Genomic DNA, 25,894 nt, shown 5'->3' with positions numbered 1-25,894 from the left:
TCACGTATATAGGCTCTTCCCATATTGTTCATGGAATCATGAAATTGGAAGCCAATCTGGAGAGCCCTTCTCTAGAGCCTAGCAGGGCTGAACAGTCTGAGGTTGGGAACTTACTCTCAGAAGGTAACCTGAGCTATTCAAAGTTTTCCTTCCTTTGAGCCTAAATTTATCTACCGCTGGAGTCACTCAGAGATTTATTTTTGACACCGCACTCCTTCAAATCATAGGCCAATCACACAAGAATCACTTTGTGAGTGCTTTGTATTATGTGCTTATCAGGTAATCCTCAACATAATCCTATAAAGAACCCAAGCAAGAGGTGTTCAAAAACGTTAAACAATTTCTTACTCTGGTGACCCCTTCTATAACCAGTAATGGCACTGGGACCTACCTCCGAAAGCAGTAGATTCTGTGCCATAGAACCCTTCAACTGCATTCCCATCAACTCTTAAGTAGAGTCAGGAGAACTTATATCTGGATGCACAAGCTTGTGAGGGGTGAAGGGGCTAAGAACTTGGCAAACAGGTAGACACAGATCACACACCAGACGGCCCCCAGCAGGTCTGAGGTTGGTAGAAAGTGGAGGGGGCCCTTGAGAAGGCTCTGAGGAGTGTGAAAATGCAGAGAGCCACAGACACAGCTGGAAGAACATCTCCTCTGAACTTCTGAAAGGGAGTGAGGGAGGCTGCGGAGGCAGGCCGATCAGTGGCTCTTCTGCTGGTTTCATCCATCCACCACTCTTGTTCTGTGGCAGATCAACAGAGCCCTCCCACCTTCATTTTCCTTTACTCCAAAATAGGTATCTCTCTCCCAACTACCTATACCATAATAATCTCAGCAGCTGAGTTGAAACTCCTTGGTTGTGCTTTGTGAATATAATTCTCCACAAAGTTAGCAAGTTCCTTCTGTTGACTTTGGTTTCTCCACTATTATCGAGAGCAAAACAATGTCTCTATGTTAGCGTCTTCTGCATAGCAATTTCATACAGCAGCTGAGCCCTCAAGAAACAATATTTATAAATCATATTATCTGTTAAATATCACCCCTTAAAGAATGCTTAATTTGAAAACAAAGTGCTCTATTTCTTCCCGTTAGATCACATTTTCAATTCCCTACTTTCTAGGCCCCTCCTACAGGGCTGGAGGAAAAATAAAGGAAATGAAACCACCCACGCAAAATAAGGACAAAGACAATTTCTCTTCAGACCCTTCTGAAGGTCCAGGTCAGAGATGCAGAGTGAGCCTGGGCCAGAGACCACGGGAGAAAGCAGTTGACAAACCATGTCTAAAGCCGCAGGATTAGAGAATCAGTTCACTCTCCCAAGCAGTGAGGCTGAGAACAGAATCCAAGAGACCTTCAGCTGAGACTGAGCCCAGACTATAGGGACCAGCACCACAGGAATGTAACACACTGCCCTTCATTCCAACAACACAGACCGCTGTGAGGTCAGGCAGGTGACCTCTCAGCTCCAGAGGCTTACTGATGTCTCTTTCCAAGGACAAGGCTGGTGATGCCATAACTTCCTCCCTGTGATTGATACAAGGGTCATAGGAAAATGCTAAATCACAGTCTACATGCCTTAACACACTGTAGCCCAACCAGGGGACAGCATAGATGAGGCAAGGAAGATTTAATTTACACAGCAGCCACTTGGGGCCCAGTCAGAGCTGAGGCAATGGAGAATCTATAATCCCAGAGGGCATCCCTCACCCCTTCCACTTAGAAGACCAGTCCTCACAGACCCTTAGATGGAGCTCCTTGGATTGTGCAGAGGAAGGTCCAGTCAAAAGGAGAGATTTGGGGATAAGGCTGTCCCCCAAGTCAGGGGAGGTCCATGGCCTGGAGATGGTTGCCTACATGGTGGCCCAGGGGTCTGAGAGACCAGTCCATGTCCTGGGCATAGTCCTCAGCCTATTGGGCCTAGAGGAAGCCCTCACGGCGGAACTGTTCCTGGAGAAGGGCACGGTATTGGTCAAAGCCCCCCTCGACCCGGGTGACACCACCTCCTTCGCACACCCATAACTCCCGGCACACCAGCCTGATAAAGCGCTCATCGTGGGACACCAGAATCACGCCACCCTGAAAGACAGGAGAACAGAGGCATTCGGTGAGGAGGGCCTACGAAGTACTGTGGCCTAGGGAGGGGTGGGCAGGATGAAGACACACTGACCCTGAAATTGTTGAGCGCACGGCCCAGAGCCTCAATCGTCTCCATATCCAGGTGGTTTGTGGGTTCATCCAGAATGTAGAAGTTGGGGCTGGAAGGCAGAACCCAGGAAGGCAGGTGGTTATGGGGGGAAGAGGGTGGGAGAAGCATGAACTCTCTGATACAAAGACCAGAGAATCATTTCCTGCTAGGCAAGAGGAGGACAGGGGAGGGCAAGAACTTTAGAAATAGAAAATGAGGCCTCACCAGGGCATGGTCATCTGAGCAAAGGCTACCCGGCTCTTCTGGCCCCCAGACAAGCTCGCAACAGGGCGCACAGCCAGTTCTCCAGAGATGCCATACCGGCCCAGCTGGTGACGATACTCCTCCTCAGGCCGTCCTGGAATAGGCCCCATCCCATCATGGCCCAGCTCCCTCCCTTCACCCTCCCTCCAGTTCCACCTCCAAATGTCCATGTCCTTATACCTACACTTGGGTGGGCTGCTCAGCACCTCCCCAAGGTAGGCCTAACTGTAGGCAGCAGCCCTGGCCCTCTTTCCTCAACTCCAATCCCTAACACACCAGGAAACTTGCGTGACAGCAGTTCCACAGCACTGACATTCAGGTCCAGCTGTTCCACATGGTGCTGGCTAAAATAGCCAATCTTCAGATTCCTGCAGGGAGAAAGAAATAAAGGTGGAAGAGGGGATAAAAGCTAATGACCATAAAGAATGTAGCTACAGGCATGTAATTAAGACAGTGGAGGTATGGGCCCTACCTATGAGCATGTCTGATGCCCTGAACAGGTGTTAAGTCCCCCATAAGCAGCTTCAGCATGGTAGACTTCCCAGCCCCATTCTCCCCAACCTGTAAGAACATGAAAACTTTAAAAGAGTGTACATGCATGGGACACAGAAGAGAAGGAAATGAGAATTGGACTCGGGCAGTCCCCAATGACTCTTTCAACAACCAAAATATTTTTAAGAAACTAAAAGCCCTGGCTGGTGTGGCTCAGTGGATTGAACGTTGGCTTACAAACCAAAAGGTCGCTAGTTCACTTCTCTGTCAAGACACATGCTTGGGTTGCAAGCCAGGTGCCCCGTTGGGGCATGCAAGAGACAACTGATTGATGTTTTTCTCACACATGGATGTTTCTCTAAAAATTAATAAATATAATCTTAAAAAAAATAAACTAAAAGAGAAAAAGTAGTAAAGATGTTAAGAGAACCTAACACCTGAGCTCCTACTAAGTACTGGGAATTTAATTCTAATAACCAAGTGAGGTAGATGCTACCGCCATTTTAAATATGAGAAGCCTGTTTAGTAATAAAGCTAAGAAATGGCAGAGTCAGGATCTGAAGTCTGACCCTGAAGCCTGTGCTCTCTCCTCTATGTTCCATGGTTAAAGAAAACTGAGAGCTGGGACTAATAAGATAAAATATTGCTTCAAGTATTCATAAAGTACCACATGCCAGGCTTTCACCTCTGCAGGGCAGCCCTGTGAGGCTGGAGGGCGGGGACAGTATGAGCATAGCAAAATCCTTGGCTCAGGCCCTGGCTCTTGTTCCAGTGGGCCTCTTTCCTCCAGAGCCCAAGGACCTGGGCCAATCCACAGCATATACTACGGCAGGAGTATCAGCTCATGGAACAGAGAAAAAATAACCATACCACACAGATGCGGGACTCAAGATCAGCAGAGACGGAGAGACGGCTGAAGATGATATGCTTAGGATCATAGTAGAAATCCACCTCATCTAGTTGCAGAATTGGCGGTGAGAACTTTTCAAACCCATCGGGGAACCTGTGAGAGAGGAGGTGGGGTGAAGAGCACTGGGGTGGCCAGAAACAAGAGCTTCCCGCCAGCCCCTCTGTCCCGGTACTCACTTCATCACTACTTCCAGCTCCTTGTCCACGGGTTTCAGTTCTGGCCTGAGGAGAGAGGGGGCACTCTAATGACTTTTATTTGTTCTGTCACAAGTAACATATGTTCAGAGAAAACTGAGAAAAAGCTTGTACTCCCACAACCCAAATAACATTCTTATTTTCAAGTACAGTCATGCACTACATAACGACATTTCTGTCAATAACAGACTGAGTATAGCAGGGTGGTCCCATAAGGTTATTATAATGGAGCTGGAAATTCTATCGCCTAGTGATATCATTGCCAGGTCATAACATCAGAATGCATTACTCATGTGTTTGTGGTGATGCTGGTGTAAATAAACCTACTGCGCAGCCAGTCATATAAGGTACAGCACATCTAATTATATATTGCACATAACATTTGATGATGATAATAAATGACTATGTTTCTGGTTTATCTTTATATTAGACTTTTTACCATTATTTGAGAATATGCTCTTTCTACTTATAAAAAAGTTTGCTGTAAAACAGTATGCTGTTAACGCCAGCAGCAGCTTCCTACGTCTTGTGTTTACCACATCTCTTGACTGCATTATTTTCTCTTGTGCTTAATTTCATGTTGTTTCTAAGTTAAGTGTAGCCTAAGTATACAGTGTTTATAGAACCTACAGTCATGTACAGTGATGTCCTAGACCTTCACAGTCACTCACCACTCATTCCCTGACCCAACCAGAGCAACTTCCATTCATGGTGAGTGTGCTATACAGGTGTATCATTTTTTTATCTTCTATACTGTATTTTTACTGGACCTTTCTATGTTTAGATAGGTTGAGATACACAAATACTTGCCATTATGTTACAACCGTCTGCAGTATTCAGCACAGTAACATGCTGTACAGACTTGTAGGCTGGGAGCAATGGGCTATACCATACTGCCTAGGCGTCTAGTAGACTTCCATCTAGGTTTGTGTAAGTGCACCCTGTGATGTTCACACAATGACAAAATTGCCCAGTAATGTATTTCTCAGAACGTATCTGTGGTTAAGCAGCACATGACTATATGTTCTTCTAGTTCACTATATGCCAAGAAAATAGAATTATCCTTTTTGCAGTTTTGTCCTTTTCCATAACACAACGTGATGTATGTTTCAATGTCACAAAAGCCTAAACCTTATGATTTTAGACTTTCCTACCACCAACACTTCTGGAAAGGTTACTTCAGGATTAAACCTTCACTGTTCACCATCCTTAGTCATTAAGGAATGCAAATCAAAACCACGATGAGATAACATGTCACACCCACTAGGATGGCTAAAATTAAAAAGACAAATAATAAATGTGGACATGGGTATGGAGAAATTAGAACCCTCATACAGTATTGCAGGCATGTAAAATGGTGCAGCTGCTTTAGAAAAGTTTGGCAGTTTCTCAAAAAGTTAAACATAGAATTGCCACATTACCGAGCGATTCCACTCCTAAGTATGTACTCAACAGAGTCAGAAACATATTCACACAACTTGTACATAAATATCCATAGCAGTATTATTATACATAAGGGTCAAAAAATGAAAATCTAAATGTCCAGCAACTGATGAATCAATAAACATATTATCTGGCTATAAATAGGAATAAAGACTTCTGGTCAAGACGGCAGCATAGGCAGACATGGTTCACCTCTTCACACAATCACATCAAAATTACAACTAAAATACAGAACAACTATCACTCAGAACCATCAGAAATAGAGTTAAATGGAAGTCTGACAACTACAGAATTAAAGAAACCACATCCATCCTGACAGGTAGGAGGGGCGCAGATGCACAATAGGCTGGTCCCTCACCCACGTGTGGGAGATAAAAATCCTGGAGGGATATCTCGGGAGCAAGGAGTCCCAGCCCCACACCAGGCCCCCCAGCCCAGGGTTCCAGTGCCAGGAAGATAAGTCCCCACAACTTCTGGCTGCAAAAACCAGTGGGGATTGATTCGGTGGAAGAAACTGCTGGAGCCCCAAGCAGTTCCTCTTAAAGAACCCACACACAGACTCACCTACTCAGACTCACTCCCTCTGAGCTCCAGCACCTGGGTAGCAGCTTGAAAGGTACCAGAGGTATGCAGGGAGGAACTGAAGTATCTGGCATCAAGGCGAGCAGAGGCCGTTGTCCCTTTTCTAAACCCTCCCCCACAGAGCTGGCAAGCTAGTGTCATATTTGAGATTCCATCAACCTCACTAACACTGTTTGACCCTGCTGGAGACCCCAAAAGACCCTGCCCCACCCAAGCTGCTTTTCCATATAAATGGCTGGTCTTGGTTCAAGCTGCACAATTTCCTAAATCCTCTCAAACAAGCAACAGCTGGCCTTAGTGAGCACCACCTAGCCTAAATTCACAACCAATCAGAACAAAAAAAAAAAAAAAGAATCCAAAAAAACAAGGATAGTATAAGCAGCCTCTGGGACAACTTCAAGAAGTCCAACACTTGCATCAAGTGCGCGCCAGAAGGAGAAGAAAAAGAGCAAGAAACTGGAAATCTACTTGAAAAAATAATGAAAGAAAACTTCCCTAATTTGGTGAGGGAAATAGACATATAAGTCCAGGAAACACGGAGAGTGCCAAACAAGCTAGAACCAAAGAGGACCACACCAAGACACATCATAATTAAAATGCCAAAGGTTAAAGATAAAGAGAGAATCTTAAAAGAAGCAAGAGAAAAAAAGTTACCTGCAGGGGAGTTCCCATAAACCTGTTGGCTGATTTCTCAAAAGAAACTTTACAGGCAAAAAGAGATTGGCAAGAAATATTCAAAGTCATCAAAAGCAGGGATTGTTCTACCCAGCAAACCTATTATTTATTTATTTTACTTTTTAAAGATTTTTATTTTATTTTATTCATTTTTAGAGAAGGGGAGAAGGGAGGGAGAAAGAGGAGAGAAACATCACTATATGGTTGCCTCTCACACACCCCCAACTGGGGACCTGGCCAGCAACCTAAGCATGTGCCCTGACTGGGAATCAAAACTGGTGACCCTTTGGTCCACAGGCCAGCGCTCAATCCACTGAGCCACACAAGCCAGGGCAAAGCTATTATTTGGCAGACAAAGAGCTTCCCAGACAAGGAAAAACTGAAGGACTTCATAATCACCAAACCATTATTATATGCAATGTTAAAGCGACTTATTTAAGAAAAAGATCAAAACTATGAACACTAAAATGGCAATAAATACACAGCTATCAACAATTGAATCTAAAAAACAAAAACAAACTAAGCAAACAAGAAGAGAGACAGAATCATGCATACAGGTGGTGGCCCGATGGAATGGGGTTATAGGAGAATGGGTGAAGAGATGAGGAGATTAAGAAGTACAAACAGGTAGTTAAAGAATAGCCATGGGGATGTACAGTACAGTATAAGAAATGGAGTAGCCAAAGAACTTATATGCATGACCCATGGATATGAACAATGGTGGGGGCACTGCCTGGGGTGGAGGGGATGTTGGGTGGAGGGGGGCAAAGGGGAAAAAAAATCAGGAAAACTGTAATAGCATAATCAATCAAATATAATTTTAAAAAAATAAAGTGCGAGATTTCAAATACTCATAAAAAAATAATAAAATAAAAAGGAATGAAGTACTGATATGTGCTATCACATAGATTACCCTCAAAAACATGCTAAGCAAGAGAAGCCAGACACAAAGATCACATTGTATAATTCCATATATATTAAATGTTCAGTATAAGCAAATATGTACAAACAGAAAATAGATCAGGGGTTGCCTAGGCCTGGGGGGCAATAATAACTCTGAGAGAAGTATAAAACAGTCTACTTTCCCGTAGGAAAGGAAGTTAAAATTAGTTTCTAGAAAAGGAAAGGCCTAGATGGGAGGGCAAGAAGTAGCCTGCAAAATAAGGCAAGAAATTAAGAGAACAGGAGTCAGGCCCCAGTCGAGGACAATGTACTCACAGCTTCTCCAGCATCTTGAGTTTACTCTGTACTTGAGAGGCTCTGTTGGCATTGTAGCGAAACCGGTCAATGAAAACCTGAGGATCGATGAATGCAGGCATTGCTCAGGCTCCCTCACTCCCTCCAACTCTAATACCCATGGGATGGGGCCCTTAGCCCTGCCTGGTTCCACACCTGGATATGCTGGCGATACTGCTGCTGTGCCTCATATTCACGCTGTTGGTTGAGTAGCCGCTCCTGTTTGCTCTTGATAAAGGTCTCAAAGTCTCCCCGGTAACCATCTAGCCGCTGGCTGTGCAGGTGGATGATGTCTGTGGCTATGGCATTCAGGAAGTTTCGGTCGTGGGAGACGACCAGAATTGTGGAGGGCCACGTCTAAGGGGGTCACAGGACGGCAGGCCCAGTTTGGGAGGGCAGTCGGCTCTCAGCCCCCAGGTGTCTTGGAGGCAGACTTTTCCCAGACCTACTCCAGCACCTGTAGGCACTCACCTGTAGGTAATTCTCCAGCCATAGGATGGCCCTCACATCCAGCATGTTTGTGGGTTCTAGAAAAGTGAACACATTTGGGATTGAAGAGCTGAAGAACTAGAAACATGGGTGTTGCCATCCTTCCCCATACAGGGTTCCCCATTTCACACTCACCATCCAATAACAGAAGATCTGGCCTATGGAAAAGAAGAATGCAAGGCTTGAAGTTTTAGGTCAAAGACTCATTGCTGCCTCCCAAGAGCCAAGGTTCATCCTCCATAGTATCCATACATAGGCCCAGAAGACTCACCTAGCAAACAGAGCCCGGGCAAGGGCCAGTCTCATCCTCCAGCCACCTGAGAACTCCCTAAAGAAACACAGAGCCAAATCAGAGGTGAGTCCCACCAGCAACAGCAGGGGCAAGCCGACAGTATTCAGAGTCAAGAATGACAAGGATCTGGGGGGTGGGCAATGGGGGAAAAAGTGGGACAACTATAATAGAAAAACAATCAATCAATCAATCAATCAGTCAGTCAATAAATAACAAGGGTCACTCACCGGGTGGGCTGCTGCTGCATTTTAGGGGTAAAACCAAGTCCGGCAAGAATGACTGAAGCCCTAGAAGTGAAGTTGAAGAACCCAGTTGGAGTAGGTAACAGAAAGAAATGGTGAGTTATGAAGAAAGGAAGGGGGAAATTTCAAATACCTGGCAGGTGCCTTGTCAGCCTCAATCTCTTCCAATTTGGCATAGATTTCTGCCAGCTGTGCAGCCTCTGAGCCTTCAGCCCTGGGGTGAGAATTGGGGAGAGAGTCATCAGCCTGAGTGGGGTCAGTCCAAGAGGATGTCCTGTACCCCTGCAGTTTGAAAGCAGACCACTGGCTGCCTTGTTGCTGGGACAAGGACAGAGTATACAAACAACTTGCTCACAGCATTGAAGGCCTTGGGCACTGTGGAAGGAATAAGGGCTTGAGAGCCTCTCAGTGCTAAGTTCTAAGCTCTGTTGCTCACTGGAATGGGCATACAAATTATGGATTATAACAGTATGGTGACAGTATGGCAGTGACAGTATGGCGACAATATGGCAGACACTATATGAAGGACAGCTGCTGCTAGTTATTCCCCAGCCCAGAGCCTTCACCTGCCAGCAGCAATCTGGGCACTGAGCTCCCGTTCACGCTGCAGAAGGTCTTCTCGCACAGTGTCACTCTCCAGCACACTCTGCAGGGCAGGGGTGTCATCTCCAGCAACCTCCTGCTCTACATGCAGCAGGGAAATATGCGCTGGAACCCGCAGGCTCCGGGTGGCCAGCATCTTCAGCAATGTCGTCTTCCCAAGCCCATTCCGACCCACCAGCCCATAGCGGCGGCCCCATGCTAGGTTCACATCTGCACCAGCCAGCAGTACCCTGCAAGGGTAGCAGGAAGAAGACAAAGGTGCTCTAGACATAGGTGTACTACAAGTTTAACAACAGAAACCTAACATTTTTAGCCCCATTTCATCTCTCCAAATTCTCCTTTAAATGGAAAAAGAAAAATATCACACATACACCCTCAATGCCACTCCCTCACCTGTCACCAAAAGACACATCAAAGTTCTCAATTCGCACATCGTAGGATTTGTTCTTGCCAGATGATTCCAACCGACTCTCCTTTCTGCTGCCTGCTTGGCTGGCTGATGCTTCCTCCAAGACTCTTTTGAATGAAAAAACGAATGGCTTTGGCACTCCCAAACAACTTTCCATCCCTGTAGAGATTGCTTGCTTTCTTAACCCTCCATGCTAAACTCACAGAGGGTTGCTGGTCTTGAGGGTGTCCTTCTCTGAGCGTTTCTCCTGCTTTGCCTTTAGTCGAGCCTCAGCCTTCTCTAGCTTCTTTGCATTCACTGTCTAAGGGTCCAAACAAAACCATTTTCACCCTAGGGTGTAGGCTCAGAAAGGAAACCCCAAGAAAGCACCTCAAGTTAACCCTCTCAATTTACCTATCCATGATGAACAGAATTTAAGACTCAGAAAAACATAATCAGAAATCCCCCAGAAAAATATTGCAACATTTAGAGACAGTCAACTCCTACCCCAACATAAACAACCCCCTCCCTTTCTTCCTTTTCCTCACCGAGGACTGTTCCCTCTTCAGTAGTCCTGGAAGGTTGGTGCCACAGTCTGTAGATGATAAGAAAAGCAGTCACCTTCCCCCTGAGGGAAGGGAAACTAATATTTTGAGTAACTAATATAAACCAGTCACAGACATTTTCAGGAAAGCTTTACAATACTGAATATAGATAGCTATGCTCCTTCCCGTGCTTAAAAAAAATCTCAGACGAAGGATACAAGGCTGGGGCAAATAAGCAACTCTTACAAGGGCATGCAGTTGGTTAGTAAGCCACAAAATGGGGTAGGGGGACCCACATTTGTCCAGCTACAAAGCCCATATGCTTCCTACCATTGTCAAAGCTTGGAGAACCCTCCAACCCTACTCCCTTCATCAATGGGCTCTTTTGCCTTCAGCAAAGACATCAACTAGCTTCTACAATCTTGGAAAAGAGGTACGAGGAGTTCTGAGCTACAGGAGGCAGCTGGTTGGGGCCTGGAGCTGAGAAAAAGGAGAGGGTAGCTAGTTCAATCTTCCCTCACTCTCACCGTAGTTCTCCGTTATCTTTGACAACTGGATGGGGGCGTCTAGCAGCACCTGGCTGTTTCCCTGGCTCTGTGGCTCAGCCCTTGACGGTAGGGACGGAAAGCGCAGAGTTTTGAGTTGAGGAAAAAGCTCTATCGCCATCAAAACTTCTTCCCTCACCCCCTGCCTCCTGACCATCCTCCCTCCCATCTCCACCCACAAATCCCCCCTGACCATGCACGTACAGGCGCAGAGTGTTGTACATGCGCTGACATACGGCTCTGATGCCCGCGTCATCCTTACTGTCCCCGGACACCTCTTGCAATAGTTCCCCCACAGCTTCCACCAGGTCATCCACAGACTCGAAGTCCGCGCTGCCGCTGTGCAAGACGCCTGGGCCCGGCGTGGCAGGTTAAGGAAGATACCGAGTAGGATGAACATAGAGTTTAGTCCCGGAACCACGACTCCAGTCCCGGCTCCAGACCCAACCCACCCTCGGGACAAGAGGTCACGCAGAGGAGAGGCCTAGGAGCGGCCCCGGCACTGTCCGCCCTTAGCCTTTCCCACCCGACTTCCACTGCGGCCTGCCCAGCGCGTTGATTCGGTTGGGCTTACCCGTCACGTAGTCAAACACCTGTCCGTCAATTTCAGGAAACTCGCTCCGCAGGATTTCAGCGCAAGTAGCCATGTTTCAGTCGGGCTGCCTTCCGCGCAGTCGCGGTGAGACCCCGGCCAAGGCCCGCCCCCTGCCCTTTCCCCGAAAGCACGTCCCTCCTTTCAAGGCGCATGCGTAGTGGTGACGTAAGAAAGGCGCGGAGTGCGCGGAACCCAGGGGGCGGGGTGATCGGGGCCTAAGGAACCGTGCGCAAGCGCCTCTGAAGAGTCTACGGTAGTGCTGCTCTCTGTGCTTGTGCAATTATTTTTCCGCTGAAAAATTACCCATGTGTGCGGTCCTCGCTGCCTTCAGGGAGGTGGAGGTGCCGGAGGCGGGCAGGTTGAAGGGGAAGTCGGACGTCTACAGTCCAGCGGGTGAGAACCTCCCGAAAGACAGGCGGTTAATGGTTGATAAAGCACGTTGGCCTTGCTAGTCTGCGCGCCCAGCTGGGTCCATTTTGGAGCCAGTCGAGAGCTTCGCTGATTCACGTTCGTGCCTGAGCTCTCATAAGCTCCTTGTATGGTTCTGTGCGTCCGCGGGGTTTGTTAAGTTTGTTACGGTTCCCAGATTTTATGGGCTTTTTGTCTCAGCTTGGTAGCCTGTCAGCCACCCCGTGACCTGCAGCTCAATCAAAATTATGCCTAGTCCTTCCACCACTCAGGGCGCAGCCTCACCGCCAAAGCGCAGGAAAAACATCAACAAAACGGCCTCTGCAAATTCTTTAGTATTTGTTCCTACCTGCACCCAAAACAGACTTCTCTGCATCCTTAATCTCAGCAAATGGCTGTTACTTCCTTTCACTGATTCTCTCATAAGTTAATAATGCTACTACTGCTTTACTTTTAACGGGAACACTCGACCAACCCCACTCTAAAATTATCACCTAAAATTGTATTATTCATTCATCCTTCTGAGGAATCAGTCAATCCTGATATTTAAAATAATGCTATAAAGCTATTAAACCCTTAGATCTAAAAACCACTTAATAGGGAAGACTGGGAAAGAGGAATTCTGATGGGGAAACTGTACAGATCTGGTTCTTCAACAACATTGCAAGAGCTGAGGGATATCCTGTGGTTTATAAAACTTAAGAAGCATTCACCAACTACGATGGACCTTGTTTGGCTCCAGATGCAAATTGTAAAAAATTTTATCCTATTTTATCACATTTAGATTAAGTGTGAACACGGATGTGATATTAAGGAATTGGCCATGATTGATAATTGTTTAAACTGAATGATGGGCCATGAGGGTTCATTATAGTTTGCTACTTCTGTTTATTTTTGAAACTTTCTAATAGATTTGTTAGGTTTAAAAAGGTTGACACTAAGCAAGGGAAAATCTGTGAGGGTCAATCTGCTCTTTTAATCCGCTCTAATCCATCAGCAAAATATGGAACATCATATCCCTTAGGCACTAGGTACAGAAGGGAGGATAAAGAGGCCCAGGGAGTTAAATCTTCCCTTTTATCACCCACCTACTACTACAGTTTGGGAAGCTTGGGCAGTTGGGAAGAGAATGGAATTAAGAGGTCAGTTTCTCAGGAAGACTGAAAAAGGCCAAATGTAAATTTTGCTTAATCTCTACTAATTAGAAAACACCTGCCTAAAGCTACAGGTGAATGAGGGAAAGACTACCCTCAAGAGAACTGGGCTAGGTGGAGCTGCTTGTACCTGAAGCTGTTTTCTTCTGAGGCAGGAGACCTGGGGTTAACACAAATCAGAATTAGGGATTGGATGGCCTTGGAGGGGCCTAACAATTAAGACCAAGAAAGGGGAAGAAGCCTTAAGTTTGTAACAGAAAATTCTACTCAAAGCAGGCAGTGTAAGACTTGGAAAGAGCAGTCCCACCAGTTCCCCTCCCCAAGTAGCTCCCACATCAACACTTAGCCAGCAACTCCACTCTACTGAGTTTATTGGGTCTATAACTGGACAAAATCACACGTGTACAAAATGAAGCTCACACTATCCCAAAGCAGAGTAGGGACTGAGGGCTAGGGATCCATTAGCTGTTGGGGGAGCTCCGAGGTGAGGGGTAGCCAACCCTCCCATGCGAGAGATGTGGCTACAAGGGAGGGGAGGAGAAGCCCACCTGGCTTTGGTCACAGAACTCAGAGCCTGGCATGGGGCCAGGGCAGACCGACAGAAGGAGAAGCAGGAGCCCCAGAAACCACACTGCCCAGGGAGCCCAGGGTGAGCTCCACCAATCCTGCTTGCAATGTGGTTGGTCCAGACCTAGACTTAGGGGCTGTTGCAAAGGGAAGGCAGCAAAGCAGGAGGGAGGAGACACTGACGTGTGGTGGCCGGGACACTTAGACCTGTGGAAGAGTGCGGGTGGGGAGGTGGGCTAGCTGCCATTAGGCAGCTAGCAGCGGGTCTCATAAATGCCACTGCGGCCAATGTAGCGCACCCATTTGATGACGTCGTGGTCGCTGTAGTTCAGCTTCGGTTCAAACACCTTCAAGTAGCGCACCTTGAGGCCAGAGGGTGCGAATGGCACCTGGGCAAGGGACAGCTCCAGTTAGGAACATGGGCTTCCTGTCACAGCCTCTCCCTTCCGTAGTCCTGCCCTACTTCACCTCTCTCTAGTACAGGTGACTGAATGGGGTCTGAAAGAAGCTGGGGTAGTGAGTGGTCCTCTAAAAGGTTATTAAAGAAGAAAGCATATCCAAGAGTAACTAGGAATCATTTAGGTTTGAAGTCAGGCCCTATCTGTACCTGTGACAACTTAAATCAATTTATTTAATCTGCTGAAAGCAACAACCAAAGACCTGCCTTAGAACCTGCTCGATATTATGGGCTTAAAAAATAAGGTGGAGAAAATTGTATGTCTAACATACAATTTGCACAAGGCAAAGTCAGCCCATTTTCCAGGCTGTAAGTAAACTTTGTGTCTTATCTGGCATTCAAGCAGTCTAAAATTTTCCAAAGACCTATCTTACAACAAGCCCAAAGAAGTCAAAAATTTTTGTTAGTGTGAATAGCAATTTCTAGTTGGAGGCCTGAAGGAGGAAGAAATGGGCCTATGAATTAAAGTTACTTCGCCTCTCTAGGGCTGTTTCTTCATCTGCAGGTAGTAGAGAGGTTGATCTGAATGATCTCTTAAGATCTTTCCTAGCATACCCTGCTATGGTTCTACGCTCCTTCTCTGCCATACCTCAAAGTTCATGGAAATGGGGGGTCGAGCCCACTTCTTCTTGTCATTGGTGGGCAGAAGCTCAATCTCGGCGCTGATTTGTGATTCCTTCATGCCTGCCATGCGCTTGATCCTGGGAACACAGGAGCAATGGGCAGCAAGTGCCCCTGGTAACTTAAGAGAAATTTCAAGGGAGTGGGGGGAGAGAACCCAGGAGTTTGTGTGAGGTGCTAGGACAAGGAAATGTGGTGAGGACCTTGATAACCACTTGCTGTGAAACCTTGGGTCTGTTATTCCTTTAACACTGTGGGCTGCAGTTCCTGCTTAAGATTCATGGGCATGCCATCCCTTACTCTGTTTACTTCAAATATTACAAGGGCAAATGGGAAAATGTTAAAGCATCTTATAAATAAATGTATGCATGCACCCAAGTATAAACACATGCACATTCTTGCAGAGGTATAGAGGGTGAGAGCAAAAAAAAACACATGCCCTCAAGAGGACAAAAGGTAAAACTGAACAAAAGGGTACACCAAGGTTTCTTAAGCACTGCTGTGGCCTCATAAAGGAAAGACTTACTTCCACACAATGGCGTTCTCACTGGCCTTGTACTTGGCCTTCCCCTTCATGCAGATCACCTGCACCCCGCTTGTATTCAGTGGGGTTGGGATCCTCACCTAGAAATGACACACCTATCAGGGAGCTCTGTCAAGCCTGGACATCAGCTGCCTTTATTCCTGAAGACAAGTACTTACTCCTCCCCAAATCCCTTGTCCTTACCTCAATCTTCTGTGCCAGTAGTGAAGGCTTGAAGTTGGACTTGATGACTACCTTGACCTCCAGCTTGGTGCGCCCCACTTCCCGCACTAGTGGGATCACCCGGAAAGGAAGGATGATGTCCTTGGTGGTGCGATACCTTTAGGAGTGGGGAGCAAGTTTAGCATAGCAGAGCCTGTCCTCTCCTCCCTCCCTCGACTTTCTGCCCTTGCCTCCTCACACCCCTGTGGCACCTCATGAGCTCAAACTCTCCATCTGGTGGGATGAAGCTGATGCTGCGTTCAGAGTCAAACTTGCTGAGTCGCACACACTGGTGGAAGGTGCAGTCATCGATGGCAATTGATTGCTTCCCGCTACAAGAAGGGGAAAAAAGTCTCATTGGTACAGGAGAGTAGCAGGACAGAATCATGCTGGGAGGCTACCCCACCCAAAAAGATGCTAGAGCCTGGGTAAGGCTTCCACTGTACACTATCAAAAGCTGCTTTTCTGACTTAGGAGTCCCTGCCCAAGTTAGGGATGAGTGGGAGCTCTGCTGCTTGGGACCCAGAGGTTTCAGGCACAATGGGCAGAGGCCATACGTATATACAGAACAGCCTTGGTCCTGGGGACCAAACAAAGGGGTTTAGTCTCTGAGTAGGATAAGGACAATCCCCTCATCTCAAGTACAGATGTGTGGAGCAACTAGCCAAACACACCCTTGGGAATAGGGAGTTTGCACTACTGCAAAAATGACATCTAGGAAGAGTCTGCTTCACCACGCTCCCCTCAGTCCTCCCAGGTCCACCTTCTCCCTCTAGCCCCCCTGCTTCAGACACCTCTTGCTTGTTTCATCAGCTGTGCCTTTGCCCTGCTTCTCAATGACAATCTTGTCATTCATCCCAAACTTGCACTCAGGCATGCCACTTAGGTAGCTCTTCATCACCACCCGGCCTGATACATGGGCGCTCAGCACTTGCCCTGGTGATAAAGAGACAAGGGAAAGCTAAGATAGGACCAGGACATTGCCCCAGTCCCCATCCAGCTTCATCACAAGAGGTCTCTCACCCTGCGGGGACATGAGGAGGTTCACACTCTCCAGCACATCCAGGAAGAGCTCGTTCCGGCGATACTTGATGCCCTCCCGCCGCCAACCAATCTGCCCAGTCACCTGGCTGGTGATCTGGGATTGTTCTTCTTTTGTCTACATGGAAATAGAGACAAACAACAATGGCCTTGCTCGTCTCCACTTATTTTTTATTTTTTTAATTAAAAAAAATTTTTTTTATCGTTTCCACTTTTAATCATCCTGCCTCTATCCTCACTCAATTCTCATCCGTCTTTCTTCTAGTCCCCACCCTGGAACCCATGTTCCTTCACAAGCCCCATGGGGCAGGGCCTGGAGAAAAGGGAACAAAACTGCACGCGTGGAAGATGAGGGAAAATCTTACCTGATGCTGGAAGCCACAGGACCAATGTGGAGCCCACAGGAAGCAGACGGGGAGCACAGAGAGGAAGAGGCAGGCAGGAAAGAAAAAAGGAAAAGTCTGTGAGGCCTGGATCCTAGAAGAGGGTCCAACCTCTCTCCTCCTGAGGAACTCAGGCCTCCAGAGCAACACCCATTTTTCCTTCCCCCAGTGCAGAAGGAAACTGCTTGATCTGTATTCCCAGTAACAGAGATGCTGAGTCAGCTGCTTCTGGGTTGGGAGAGGACCACACGAGAAAATAGGCCTGCAGTCATGGCAGAAAGATCAGGCTGGCACTTCCTGTCAAGAGGCAGGCTCATGAGTCAGCTAGGACAAGGCTCGGGGACCAGCTGGGATGAAGGCTCTACCCTGACTGTGGCTGCAGAATTCAAATACCTGGCTCTTGATGCCCTGCTGAGTAATGAAGGTTTTCAGCGCGCCTGTCTCTGAGTTCTGTGGATAGCCAAAGTCCAGGATCTCTGTGAAAGGAAGGGAACCATTAGCCTCTGAGAAAAGGTGAAAGCTCCTTCATTCCCATCCCTTCTTTGGCCTAGACATGTCAAACCAGCACAGCTTCAGAAGGGTGTGGGATCATCTGCAGCAAAGTCTTCTAGCCTTGTAGTATTTACTCTGGGATTTGTGCTTCATAAGAAAACAATTAAAATGTCAGGTATTTTTTTCAAATAGAGAAAATTAGCAGAAGAGTCACATGGCCAGCGGGTCAAGAAGCCTTTAGCTTTAGAAAACAGATGTTGGCAAGGTGGAATGACTCTGTCCACTTGAATCATATCCTACAGAGGAACAGAGATAACAACACAATGCGCCTGAGGGGCCTGTTGTACCTCCCCTTCCTCCATGCTCTGAGGCAGGTGTTGAGATGGAAAGCTGGGAGGAGAGTCAGTGAACTAAGGCCCAAACCACAAAGGTAAGAGGGTGGAAAGTGCTTACTGCAGGAGGCCCAGCCACTCAATCCCAGTCAGGTTGCTAACCCCTGAAAGACCTTCTCCATTCACTAGCCTATTTCTGTGTTCCCCTTCAGAGTAACCTTTAGATCTGGGTTTAGACTGGTCTTAGGGCTCAAAAGACCAGATAGTCAGGAAAGGAAGTTCAGAAGACACTGGAGCCTCACACCTGCTCCCACCGTCAGGTCAAGCCCCACCAGGTTCCCACCCCTAGGCCCACCACTCTGCCAGCCTCACCATCCAGCAGCTCATAAATGAGCACAAAATTGTTCTTGATGTTCTCCTCGCTGATCTTGCCAAAGTAGGCAGCCATTACGTCACACATCTTATAGAGGAATTCAAAGACCATGGCAGCATTGACATTCTGCTTGGTCACAGCTGCCAGCCAGATGTTGGACCGCTTAACATGGAAGAAACTAGTGCGAGCAATGTTGGTGACAGGGCTGCGCACCTGCTGCCGGGCGTGGATAACATTGACCCGAAAGGCGTCCACTGCATTCCTCCTAAAGGAGAAAGGTGGACATGGACTGCTCAGCATCCAAGCAAACCTCACCCGACACTATCAATCACAGTTGCTAATAGCACCCACACTTCACTGCTTAAGTCTGACACATACTCTAAAGCCCAATGACAAGAAGACAGATGTAACCTGAATAAAGTGAGGTCAGTCAGGTTTAGGGAGGTATGTTCCTGACTCCCAGGCCTGCCCTCAATTTCCCAGCTGACACTTCTCTAGCTTCTCAGTGAGCTCCAGGCCCCCATGAGAAAGAGACCCTGCTCCTTCTCCAATCTTCCCACCAGTGATCCCACCAGTGGGGAAGGCTGGTCCCCCAGAAGTCAAGACAAAGCCAGTGTGACTTCACAGAAGGCTCTAGTCTGCTGAGGGAGAAGCACCAAGGGCCCATGGAACAGGGCCACCCATTTTTGTCCAGAATCCAATTCCAGGGCAAGCTCAGGTAATGAAAAGGGATGAAAACGAGGTTGGGGGAACACAACCCTCCCACCCACCTGTGCCTGGGCGGCAGCTTGACAGGCTGCTTACCTATTGCTACAGCAGCCAATGAGATGGGATGAGAGAAATGACGCCAGCAAGAGGAGGAGTGACAGCAACGAGAGAGAGGGTTAAACACACAACACACTGGGGTAGGCAGCACACACCACGAGGCAGAAAGAGACAAGTGACAGGCAAGGGGTGGAGAGCACAGCGAGGTACTCAGGACAGTGTATACCCTGGCCTTGACTTAACCAGGTCCATGCAGGGCCGGAGCAGGGTGCGGATGGGTGTAGCCAGCCAGGCCCAGGCAAGCCAGGTGTTGCCACAACTCTAGCTTATGCCCCACCACCAGCCAATGGAAATAGCCACAAAGGCCACACCAGCCCACTACCCTGGGAGCCAAGAGCCAACAAGCTGGGGCACTATAGCAGGCCCATTCTATGACTGTCTGTCCCAAGATCTTTGAGGAAGAAAAACAGAGCAGCACGAACCAGAGGAGCCTAATCTCATGAGAGCTGCTGAGGCTAGGACACACCCCTCAGCCAAAAAAAAAAACAAAAAAACAAAAAAATCCCAAAACAGTGGCATGCAGGGTCAGGCAGAATGAGAAGTAGGGCTGTACCTCCTTGTGAAAGTCTGAAGGACCCAGAACAAGAAGCTATTCTGATAGGTGAGAAAGGGCAGCATGGCTTCCCTGACCTTCTGCCTTTCCTTCAGAGGCCCAGGGAGCCTTAGCGCTCACAGTCTCTCCTCCGGGAATGGCCCAGAGGAACTGAAAATAGCTGAGTCAGCAGCCTGCCTCCTTCTGAGAAAGGGAGTGGAAGAGGATCTGGTGGCCTGGAGAGGCTTTCAAAAGAATCCGGTGAAGGATGTCACCATGAGAAGGGTTTCTGAGAGTCAGATGGATTAGTACCTCCAGCCTGGTTACTAATGCCACCCAGGAGACAGGTCTCCCTCCTCCTCAAAAGTGAAATCAACCTGCCCAGACAAAAGCACTCATCTCCAGCAACCAAGTCTGTCACTAGAGGTAGAAAAGGCAGGAGTTCCAAAGATGCCATTCCACAGGTCCCAGCTGGGGGCCAGCACGACCAGACCTCATGGGAACCAGGTTGTACTTGCTGAACTGCCAGGATGCAGCAAGGAGTGGGGGTAGGGATGGTCCAACTCAAGCATCTGATAGGAACAGACCTAGTTTTTGCATGCTGGGAAAGAGGGACGGGAAGATTGGGGGCACAGCTGGCTCAGCCAGGGGACTCACCCAATGTCATCTCGGTAGACCCGGGAGATGAGCACCTCCCCCTTGTGATTATAGATGAATAAGCCTCCAATCATGGCGGCAGCTTAGTCTTCACGGCCCATTGCTCTGAGAACAGACCTAGGACAGGCAAAGGCAGGGTAAAGCAAAGTGTCAGAACCCCTGCCAACGCCCCCTGTGGGGCTGTGCAGATCACAATCTGGGCTTTTTTCCTGACTCAACCCTTCTGCAAGTGCTTCTGTAGCCCTTGCAGACATGCCCCTCCCCTTAGCCAGGCTCAGTTCCTGTTTATTCCACACTGGAAGGGAGAAAGAAACGGTGAGGGACTTGGGCCCAGGATTCTAAGGCCATTTTGACCCTCCCCTTTCTGGGGCAGAGCCCAGAGAGTAGCCCCCTTCCCCCTCTTCACAGAGCTGAGCTCAGCAAGGATCCCTCTAGGCCCCTTCCTGTTCAGGCTCTCACCAGTCACTGCAAAGGCCTGCCTGCGGCTGCACTGCAGGAATGGCGGCAGGAATTACTCCAGTGGGTTCAGGCCTGGGGCTCCGAGGGACATAGCGCTAGGAGCACCCAGTCTCAGTCTCTCCTACCATTCTGAGAAGGACGCAGGGCCTCAATCTCTGGCTCTCTAATTCACAGAAGTCTAAACATTCCAGGAAAGGGTGTGCAGGGTTGGGGGAGGAGGAAAGAAAGGAAGCCTTAGGCCCTGATATGAACCCAGAAGTGCGGCTCCAACCTCTCCGAGACAGATATGCAGGCAAAAGAGCAGAGTAGAAAGACCCCAGCCCTGGCAGACGACACTTAAACGACCCACGCTGCTTAGTAGTTATTTTTGACCACCCCCCTTTCAAAAAGGCAGGCTCCCTCTCAGCTCCAAAGTGCAATAAAAATAAGGGGGCGGGAGGTAGCAAAGGGAGGGAGGGAGGGTGCAGGTACATAAAATTCATAGATTCCTCTAGCAGAAATTCTGTGATTCCAGACAAACAACACTTCCGGCCCACGTGCCTACGAGTGAGGGGCAGGATGCCTGAATTATCCATATTATTTGGGTCAAATAAACATAGATTGTTTGCAAGGGTAAAAAGGGTTCATTTAGTTCTAGATCTCCTGGATTAACCCTGGTATTAATTTCACAGAGAGTAATTCAGCAGACTTTCCTAAACTGTAAAATAAAGCCTATTACTGTGGCCATCAAAGTCTCCCACTCTCAGTAAGAGGTCTCTGAAAGTGGTGGGCACATCCCATCCGTCAGTCCCAAAGAGGCTGGGAGGGGAAAGGCAAATGGAGGTAGAGCCCTGGGCAAAGAACCAAGTTCACAGGTATCAAGTGGTAGGGCGCTCCGGCACCAGAGAAGCAGAGGTGGGGCCCAGGACAGGAATGGAATATTTACTTAAGGGAACAAACCGGCAGCAACAGCCAGACAGTATACTCGGATGAGCCCACAGCAGCAACGCGGCTCGTTGGGGACACCTGAGGGAAAGTTTCAGTGTGGCAAAGGTCAGGGCTTATAAGAGGAAAAACAGCAGGGGGAACCTGAGAGTGGTGAATAAGGGAACGCTGGGGAGACGCATGACGGGGTGGTGGGCTTTTGCCCCGGGAAGGAAGACATCGCGGAAAAAAATGGTTACACGAGGTGCGGGGCTGTCACAGGTCTGAGGAGTAAGAGCCTTGGGGTGTCATTCAGCTGGGAGGAGGTGGTGGGAGGCTTGTCACAGTCCAAGGAGGCGGCACAAGCGGGTGTCACTGTCCTAGGAGATGGGGTAATTGTCCTTGCATTGAGGGAAAGGCGCGGAGGGGTAGGGGTGTTGTCACGATCCCAGGGAGGGGCGCGCCGCGCGGCGTCCCTGCTCCGGGAGGGTTCTAGTAGGTTTCACTCCCCAGGGAGGCGCCGGGAGGGTCAGGTGGAGGGCGCCGCTCCCCGCCTGTCCTGCAACCGCGCCCCGGGCGTCCCCACCCGCCGTCAGCTCCCTCCGGAATCTGTAAGCTGAGGCCACTCCCGGGTGTGGGCAGCTTTCCGCGTACGCAGTGCAAGGAAGGACAAAGCTGCAATTGGACAGACGTCCATCCTCACCCCTTAAGGCCAGATCCCGAGCTCACCTGGTGTCCGCGGCCCCCCTACTCCGCCGGACCCTCCACTCTCTGGATCCCAAGATGTCCGCCCGCCCCCTGCTCTAGCCCGCTGCCTCTGCTTTCACCGCAGTGTCCGAGCCCCGCCCCGGCCTCAGCTGCGCGTGCGCCTGCGCATCCTCCTCCTGTGCGCACTACAAGTCCCGTCAGCCCCCGGGCTTCTCGCTTACAATTTTAAGTTCTCTAGGTTTAGGAAAACTACAACTACCGACTGCCTTTGAAAACCTTCGAAGGGGAGAGTAGGCGTTCCTTGAGGAGGGTTAAGAGCGGCCTTACTCAGCCCTACCCGAAATTTTTGTCCCATTGTACTATTCATTCCCCCCCCACACACACACACACACTGAGCATTCTGGGAATTGTAGTTTCTACAGTCCTTCCCGTTTCTATTTCAATGTTTCCGGGAGCCTCAGAGGGTTAGTGCCGTTTGAAGGTCTATCTGTTAAACCTTGGATCGCTTAGGCCTTTAATATCTACAGAGTCCGAGTACTGACTGTTCTCACATCTCCACACAACACAAGACTTGTAAAAAAGTGTTTGTACTGAATATACTGCTTTCTAACACCACCTCATTCTCCCAAGGTTTCGCACCGCCCGCGCCCGCTCCATCATACATTTGTGCCAGACGTGAGCCTTCCCCCAGGCATCAAGAACCAAGGAAGGGGACAGGGAGTGAGGAGGCAAATACTTGGACGAAACTAGCTAATGCTTTTCAAAAATATGTCCATGTTCTATGTCAGCTATACATATGTGACTGTCAGCTCCTCAAGGCCAGAACCTGTAGTGACAGACAATGTTTCTTAGAAAATCTTTGGTAAGTTGAATTGGACATGGAATTTGAAATACCATGTCTGAAGAGTTAATCTGCACATTCAAGCTGAGAAGACAGAGCCAACCCTTGAACGAGAAAGGCTTGCCTGCCTTTTGCAGGACCTGAAAAAATCTGTTGGATCTTCTTCTATAATGATATACCCTGATGCCTTCCCTAGTTATAACTGAGCCCATCATGGGAGGAAGGAAGGGCAAGAAAGGGCAAACCTGGTTGCAAGCCTTGCTGTCCCTAGCATCCTCTTGCCAGAAGGCCAAAATGCAACAGAATGAAGATTTGGCCTCTTTCATTCAAGCCATGGCCATAGCCAGAAGCCATTAAGTGACTGAATACAGGCACTTCTGATCCTCGAACTAGCAAACAAGGCTTCACTCCTACCTTTCCCAAAGCTTTATCTTCAATACCCTAAATCCTTACCAACGTAGAGCAAATACTACTACTAATAATAATAATATAATAGCTACCATTTATTGAGCACCTATTCTACTATGTGCCAGGCACTGTGCTAGGCACTTTCGTACAATATCTAATTTAAATCCTCACAACAACCCTGTGAGGTAGGTATTATTATCATAATTTTATGTATGAGGGAACTGAGGCTCAGAGAGATTAAATAACTCTCCTATCACACAACCAAAAAGTAGGAGAGCTGGGATTCAAACCCAGAACAACCTGACTCCAAATCCCACGCTCCTGTAACTAGAGTAGAGGCAGAGGAGAGAAGGGCCACATTCAAGAAAGACTGGAATCGAATGGATAAGATCTGCTGAATATTAAGATATGGGAAGGGATTTAAGCCCATAAATGTTTCTAGCTGGTGAGCCTATGTAGATTGTGAAGGTAACTAGGATTGGAATTCAAGGAGGTGGGTGAATGAATTGAGTCCATATGAACAGGCCTAGTCGGTGATAAAAACACAGATCTAAAGATTGGAGGGAAGTTGGGGATGGAGACACATATTTGAGAATCACCAGCATATTAAAGGCAGTTAAGGACATCCAGATGGATGACACCATTTGGGGAGTAAACAGGGAAGAGAAATGGATTGAAGATAGAACACTGGGAGCACCAACACTGAAGGCATGAGCAATAGTGGAAGAACTCTCAGGAAAGTCAGACATGGCAGAGTCTGAGAAGAAAGAGAAGTACAGGAGGCAGCCCTGTAGTGGTGGCTAGGGGAAGCCATGGTCTGGGCTGAGAACAAACCAGAGCTGCCTGAAGGCAGGCAAGACTCAGTCAAAATTCCAACATAGCCCTCACTTACCAAAACCCCAGGAAGTATTTGTTAAATGAATGTCAAAATGCCCTCAAGCTGTTTTGCCCCAAAGCCTGGAACTTAGCACACCTTACTCTTGACAACTCAGTTTGGAAAATATGGAAGCCTAAATGAGCCAAGAGAATTTGTAGAAGAGGCTTAAAGAGAATGTCATGATTTGTTTAAATTAGAAAATAAGGTTTAAAAAAATCAAAGCCTGGCACTCTATCTGGAAGTTCCAGAAGTGCCCCTGCCCAACCATGCTCTGGGGTATCATGGTGATTGTGAAAACAGGAGTGTGTATAGCAGGGGGCAGGGTAACAGCCTGTCAGTTGTCTGGGGAGTCCTCTGTTGAGCCCAGCTTGTGGGCTCTATCCAGGAAGGAAGACGGGGGTTAGGCCTGAGGGCTATGAGGAAGGGGGAGAAAGGACAGAGGTAAGTCAGGGGGCCAGCCCACAACCTGGGAAACAATTGGGAGAGAGGGGCCAGCCCTCTGGGCAGGGACCAGCCCTGAGGCTTAAATGGATTTGCATAGGCACCTGTGTGTGTGTGCACGTGCGTGGAAGAGAAGAGAGCATGCATACTCTCTGGAAAGGCGAACAGTCTCATATGTGGGCAAGAGGCTGGGGCCTTGCCCAGAAGCCTAGTGACTCAACATGTTGAAGTGTGGGTGTGGGGGCTAAATATCCTTGGAAAGCCCCAAGGGGCTCCTGAAGCAGGGTTTCTGGTCTCCTCGGAGGCTGGGCCTCCCCTTGTTGGGGGCTCACAGAAAGTCAAACAGCCCGAAATTCTTGGCTGCTCCAGGCCCAGGAAAAATTGGAGGGAAAAAAAAAAAAGAGATGTTTCAGGCCCAGAGGTGAGATGAGCCTGCTGGTTAATAGGGTTAGGGGGTCTGAAGGAACCAGCATACAATTACAGGCAAGTGGTGATGGTGGGAGGGGGGGGGGGAGGCGGAGATGCTCCCTGGAAGCTGCTAGCAGCCACTGGGCTTCTAGTAGGAGCCCAGTGCAGGCAGGGAAGCATAGATAGTTAGTTGCTAAAGGTGACCACACCTGTAGGGTGCAAGCAGCAGGCAAGGGGCAATTAGATTGGCACACATGCTTGAGATGAGGTTAATAGTGGGATGGTGTAGCTGAATGAATGGTGAAAGGGAGCTGAGGTGGGGGGAAAAGGTGGGGACAAGGGGCTGCGCAGGCCCTCAAGGGCAGGGCTGGGGTCAATTCCTCAAGTGGACGCACGGGCAAATGGAGTAAGATGCAGCACCAGCAAGTCGGATCCCAGAGACGAGAAGGATCCTGGGAAGTCCTATGCAGCGATTAGTGCGCAGAGGGACAAGCCGGGGCTGCTGGCAGGTTAGGGGCTGCAATAGCGATGGGTGGGTGCACTCCGCCCTCGCTGTGCCCAGCGAGCCGTTAGCGCGCC

At 48.6% G+C, this 25,894-nt stretch overlaps 2 protein-coding genes across 3 annotated transcripts; both read right to left on the bottom strand.

The window, feature by feature from the left end:
- Positions 1-1,613: 1,613 nt before the first annotated feature.
- On the bottom strand, positions 1,614-11,790 carry ABCF3 (ATP binding cassette subfamily F member 3). Of its 2 annotated transcripts, XM_090274691.1 has the most exons (21): positions 11,663-11,790; positions 11,293-11,440; positions 11,071-11,150; positions 10,547-10,593; positions 10,223-10,320; positions 10,004-10,126; positions 9,574-9,840; positions 9,141-9,221; positions 8,993-9,052; positions 8,745-8,801; positions 8,609-8,631; positions 8,456-8,511; positions 8,141-8,341; positions 7,967-8,043; positions 4,031-4,075; positions 3,815-3,947; positions 2,925-3,013; positions 2,729-2,820; positions 2,414-2,546; positions 2,171-2,258; positions 1,614-2,079 (listed from the first exon to the last, which is right to left on the bottom strand). In XM_090274691.1, the coding sequence occupies exons 1-21, from the start codon at positions 11,733-11,735 to the stop codon at positions 1,921-1,923; spliced, it is 2,130 nt and encodes a 709-aa protein (XP_090130817.1). In that variant the 5' UTR covers positions 11,736-11,790; the 3' UTR covers positions 1,614-1,920. The 2 variants fall into 2 exon arrangements, with proteins under 2 accessions (XP_090130817.1, XP_090130825.1); XM_090274699.1 differs by lacking the exons at positions 10,004-10,126; positions 10,223-10,320; positions 10,547-10,593; ... (1 more) ...; positions 11,293-11,440; positions 11,663-11,790 and adding an exon at positions 9,319-9,325 and having other exon boundaries at positions 9,574-9,732.
- A 1,809-nt stretch (positions 11,791-13,599) lies between these two features.
- AP2M1 (adaptor related protein complex 2 subunit mu 1) lies at positions 13,600-22,468 on the bottom strand. The gene is made up of 12 exons (XM_090274678.1): positions 22,362-22,468; positions 20,271-20,387; positions 18,256-18,521; positions 17,453-17,535; positions 17,042-17,047; positions 16,659-16,794; positions 16,430-16,571; positions 15,848-15,967; positions 15,618-15,753; positions 15,417-15,514; positions 14,859-14,970; positions 13,600-14,201 (listed from the first exon to the last, which is right to left on the bottom strand). Exons 2-12 carry the CDS (start codon positions 20,342-20,344, stop codon positions 14,067-14,069), a joined length of 1,308 nt encoding a protein of 435 aa, XP_090130804.1. The 5' UTR covers positions 20,345-20,387; positions 22,362-22,468; the 3' UTR covers positions 13,600-14,066.
- Positions 22,469-25,894: the final 3,426 nt, after the last annotated feature.

Source organism: Furipterus horrens, unplaced genomic scaffold, assembly GCF_987537825.1.
Source record: "Furipterus horrens unplaced genomic scaffold, mFurHor1.1.pri manual_scaffold_1, whole genome shotgun sequence".
NCBI classification, from domain to species: domain Eukaryota; kingdom Metazoa; phylum Chordata; class Mammalia; order Chiroptera; family Furipteridae; genus Furipterus; species Furipterus horrens.
Note: the sequence above shows the minus strand (reverse complement) of the source record. Positions and strands in the feature narration are given on the sequence as shown.

What these genes read in the sequence shown, in the direction of transcription:
- AP2M1 (XM_090274678.1), bottom strand. Translation starts at nt 20,344, where the DNA reads ATGATTGGAGGCTTATTCATCTATAATCACAAGGGGGAGGTGCTCATC. An exon ending in CATTTATGAGCTGCTGGATG is followed by an intron (nt 17,536 to 18,255) that starts GTGAGGCTGGCA and finishes TTCCTTTCACAG; the next exon opens with AGATCCTGGACTTTGGCTAT. An exon ending in GCTGATGAAACAAGCAAGAG is followed by an intron (nt 15,968 to 16,429) that starts GTGTCTGAAGCA and finishes CCCTTCTTGTAG; the next exon opens with CGGGAAGCAATCAATTGCCA.
- ABCF3 (XM_090274691.1), bottom strand. Translation starts at nt 11,735, where the DNA reads ATGGCTACTTGCGCTGAAATCCTGCGGAGCGAGTTTCCTGAAATTGAC. An exon ending in GCCCGGGCTCTGTTTGCTAG is followed by an intron (nt 8,632 to 8,744) that starts GTGAGTCTTCTG and finishes TCTTTTCCATAG; the next exon opens with GCCAGATCTTCTGTTATTGG. An exon ending in AGATCTTCTGTTATTGGATG is followed by an intron (nt 8,512 to 8,608) that starts GTGAGTGTGAAA and finishes TCACTTTTCTAG; the next exon opens with AACCCACAAACATGCTGGAT.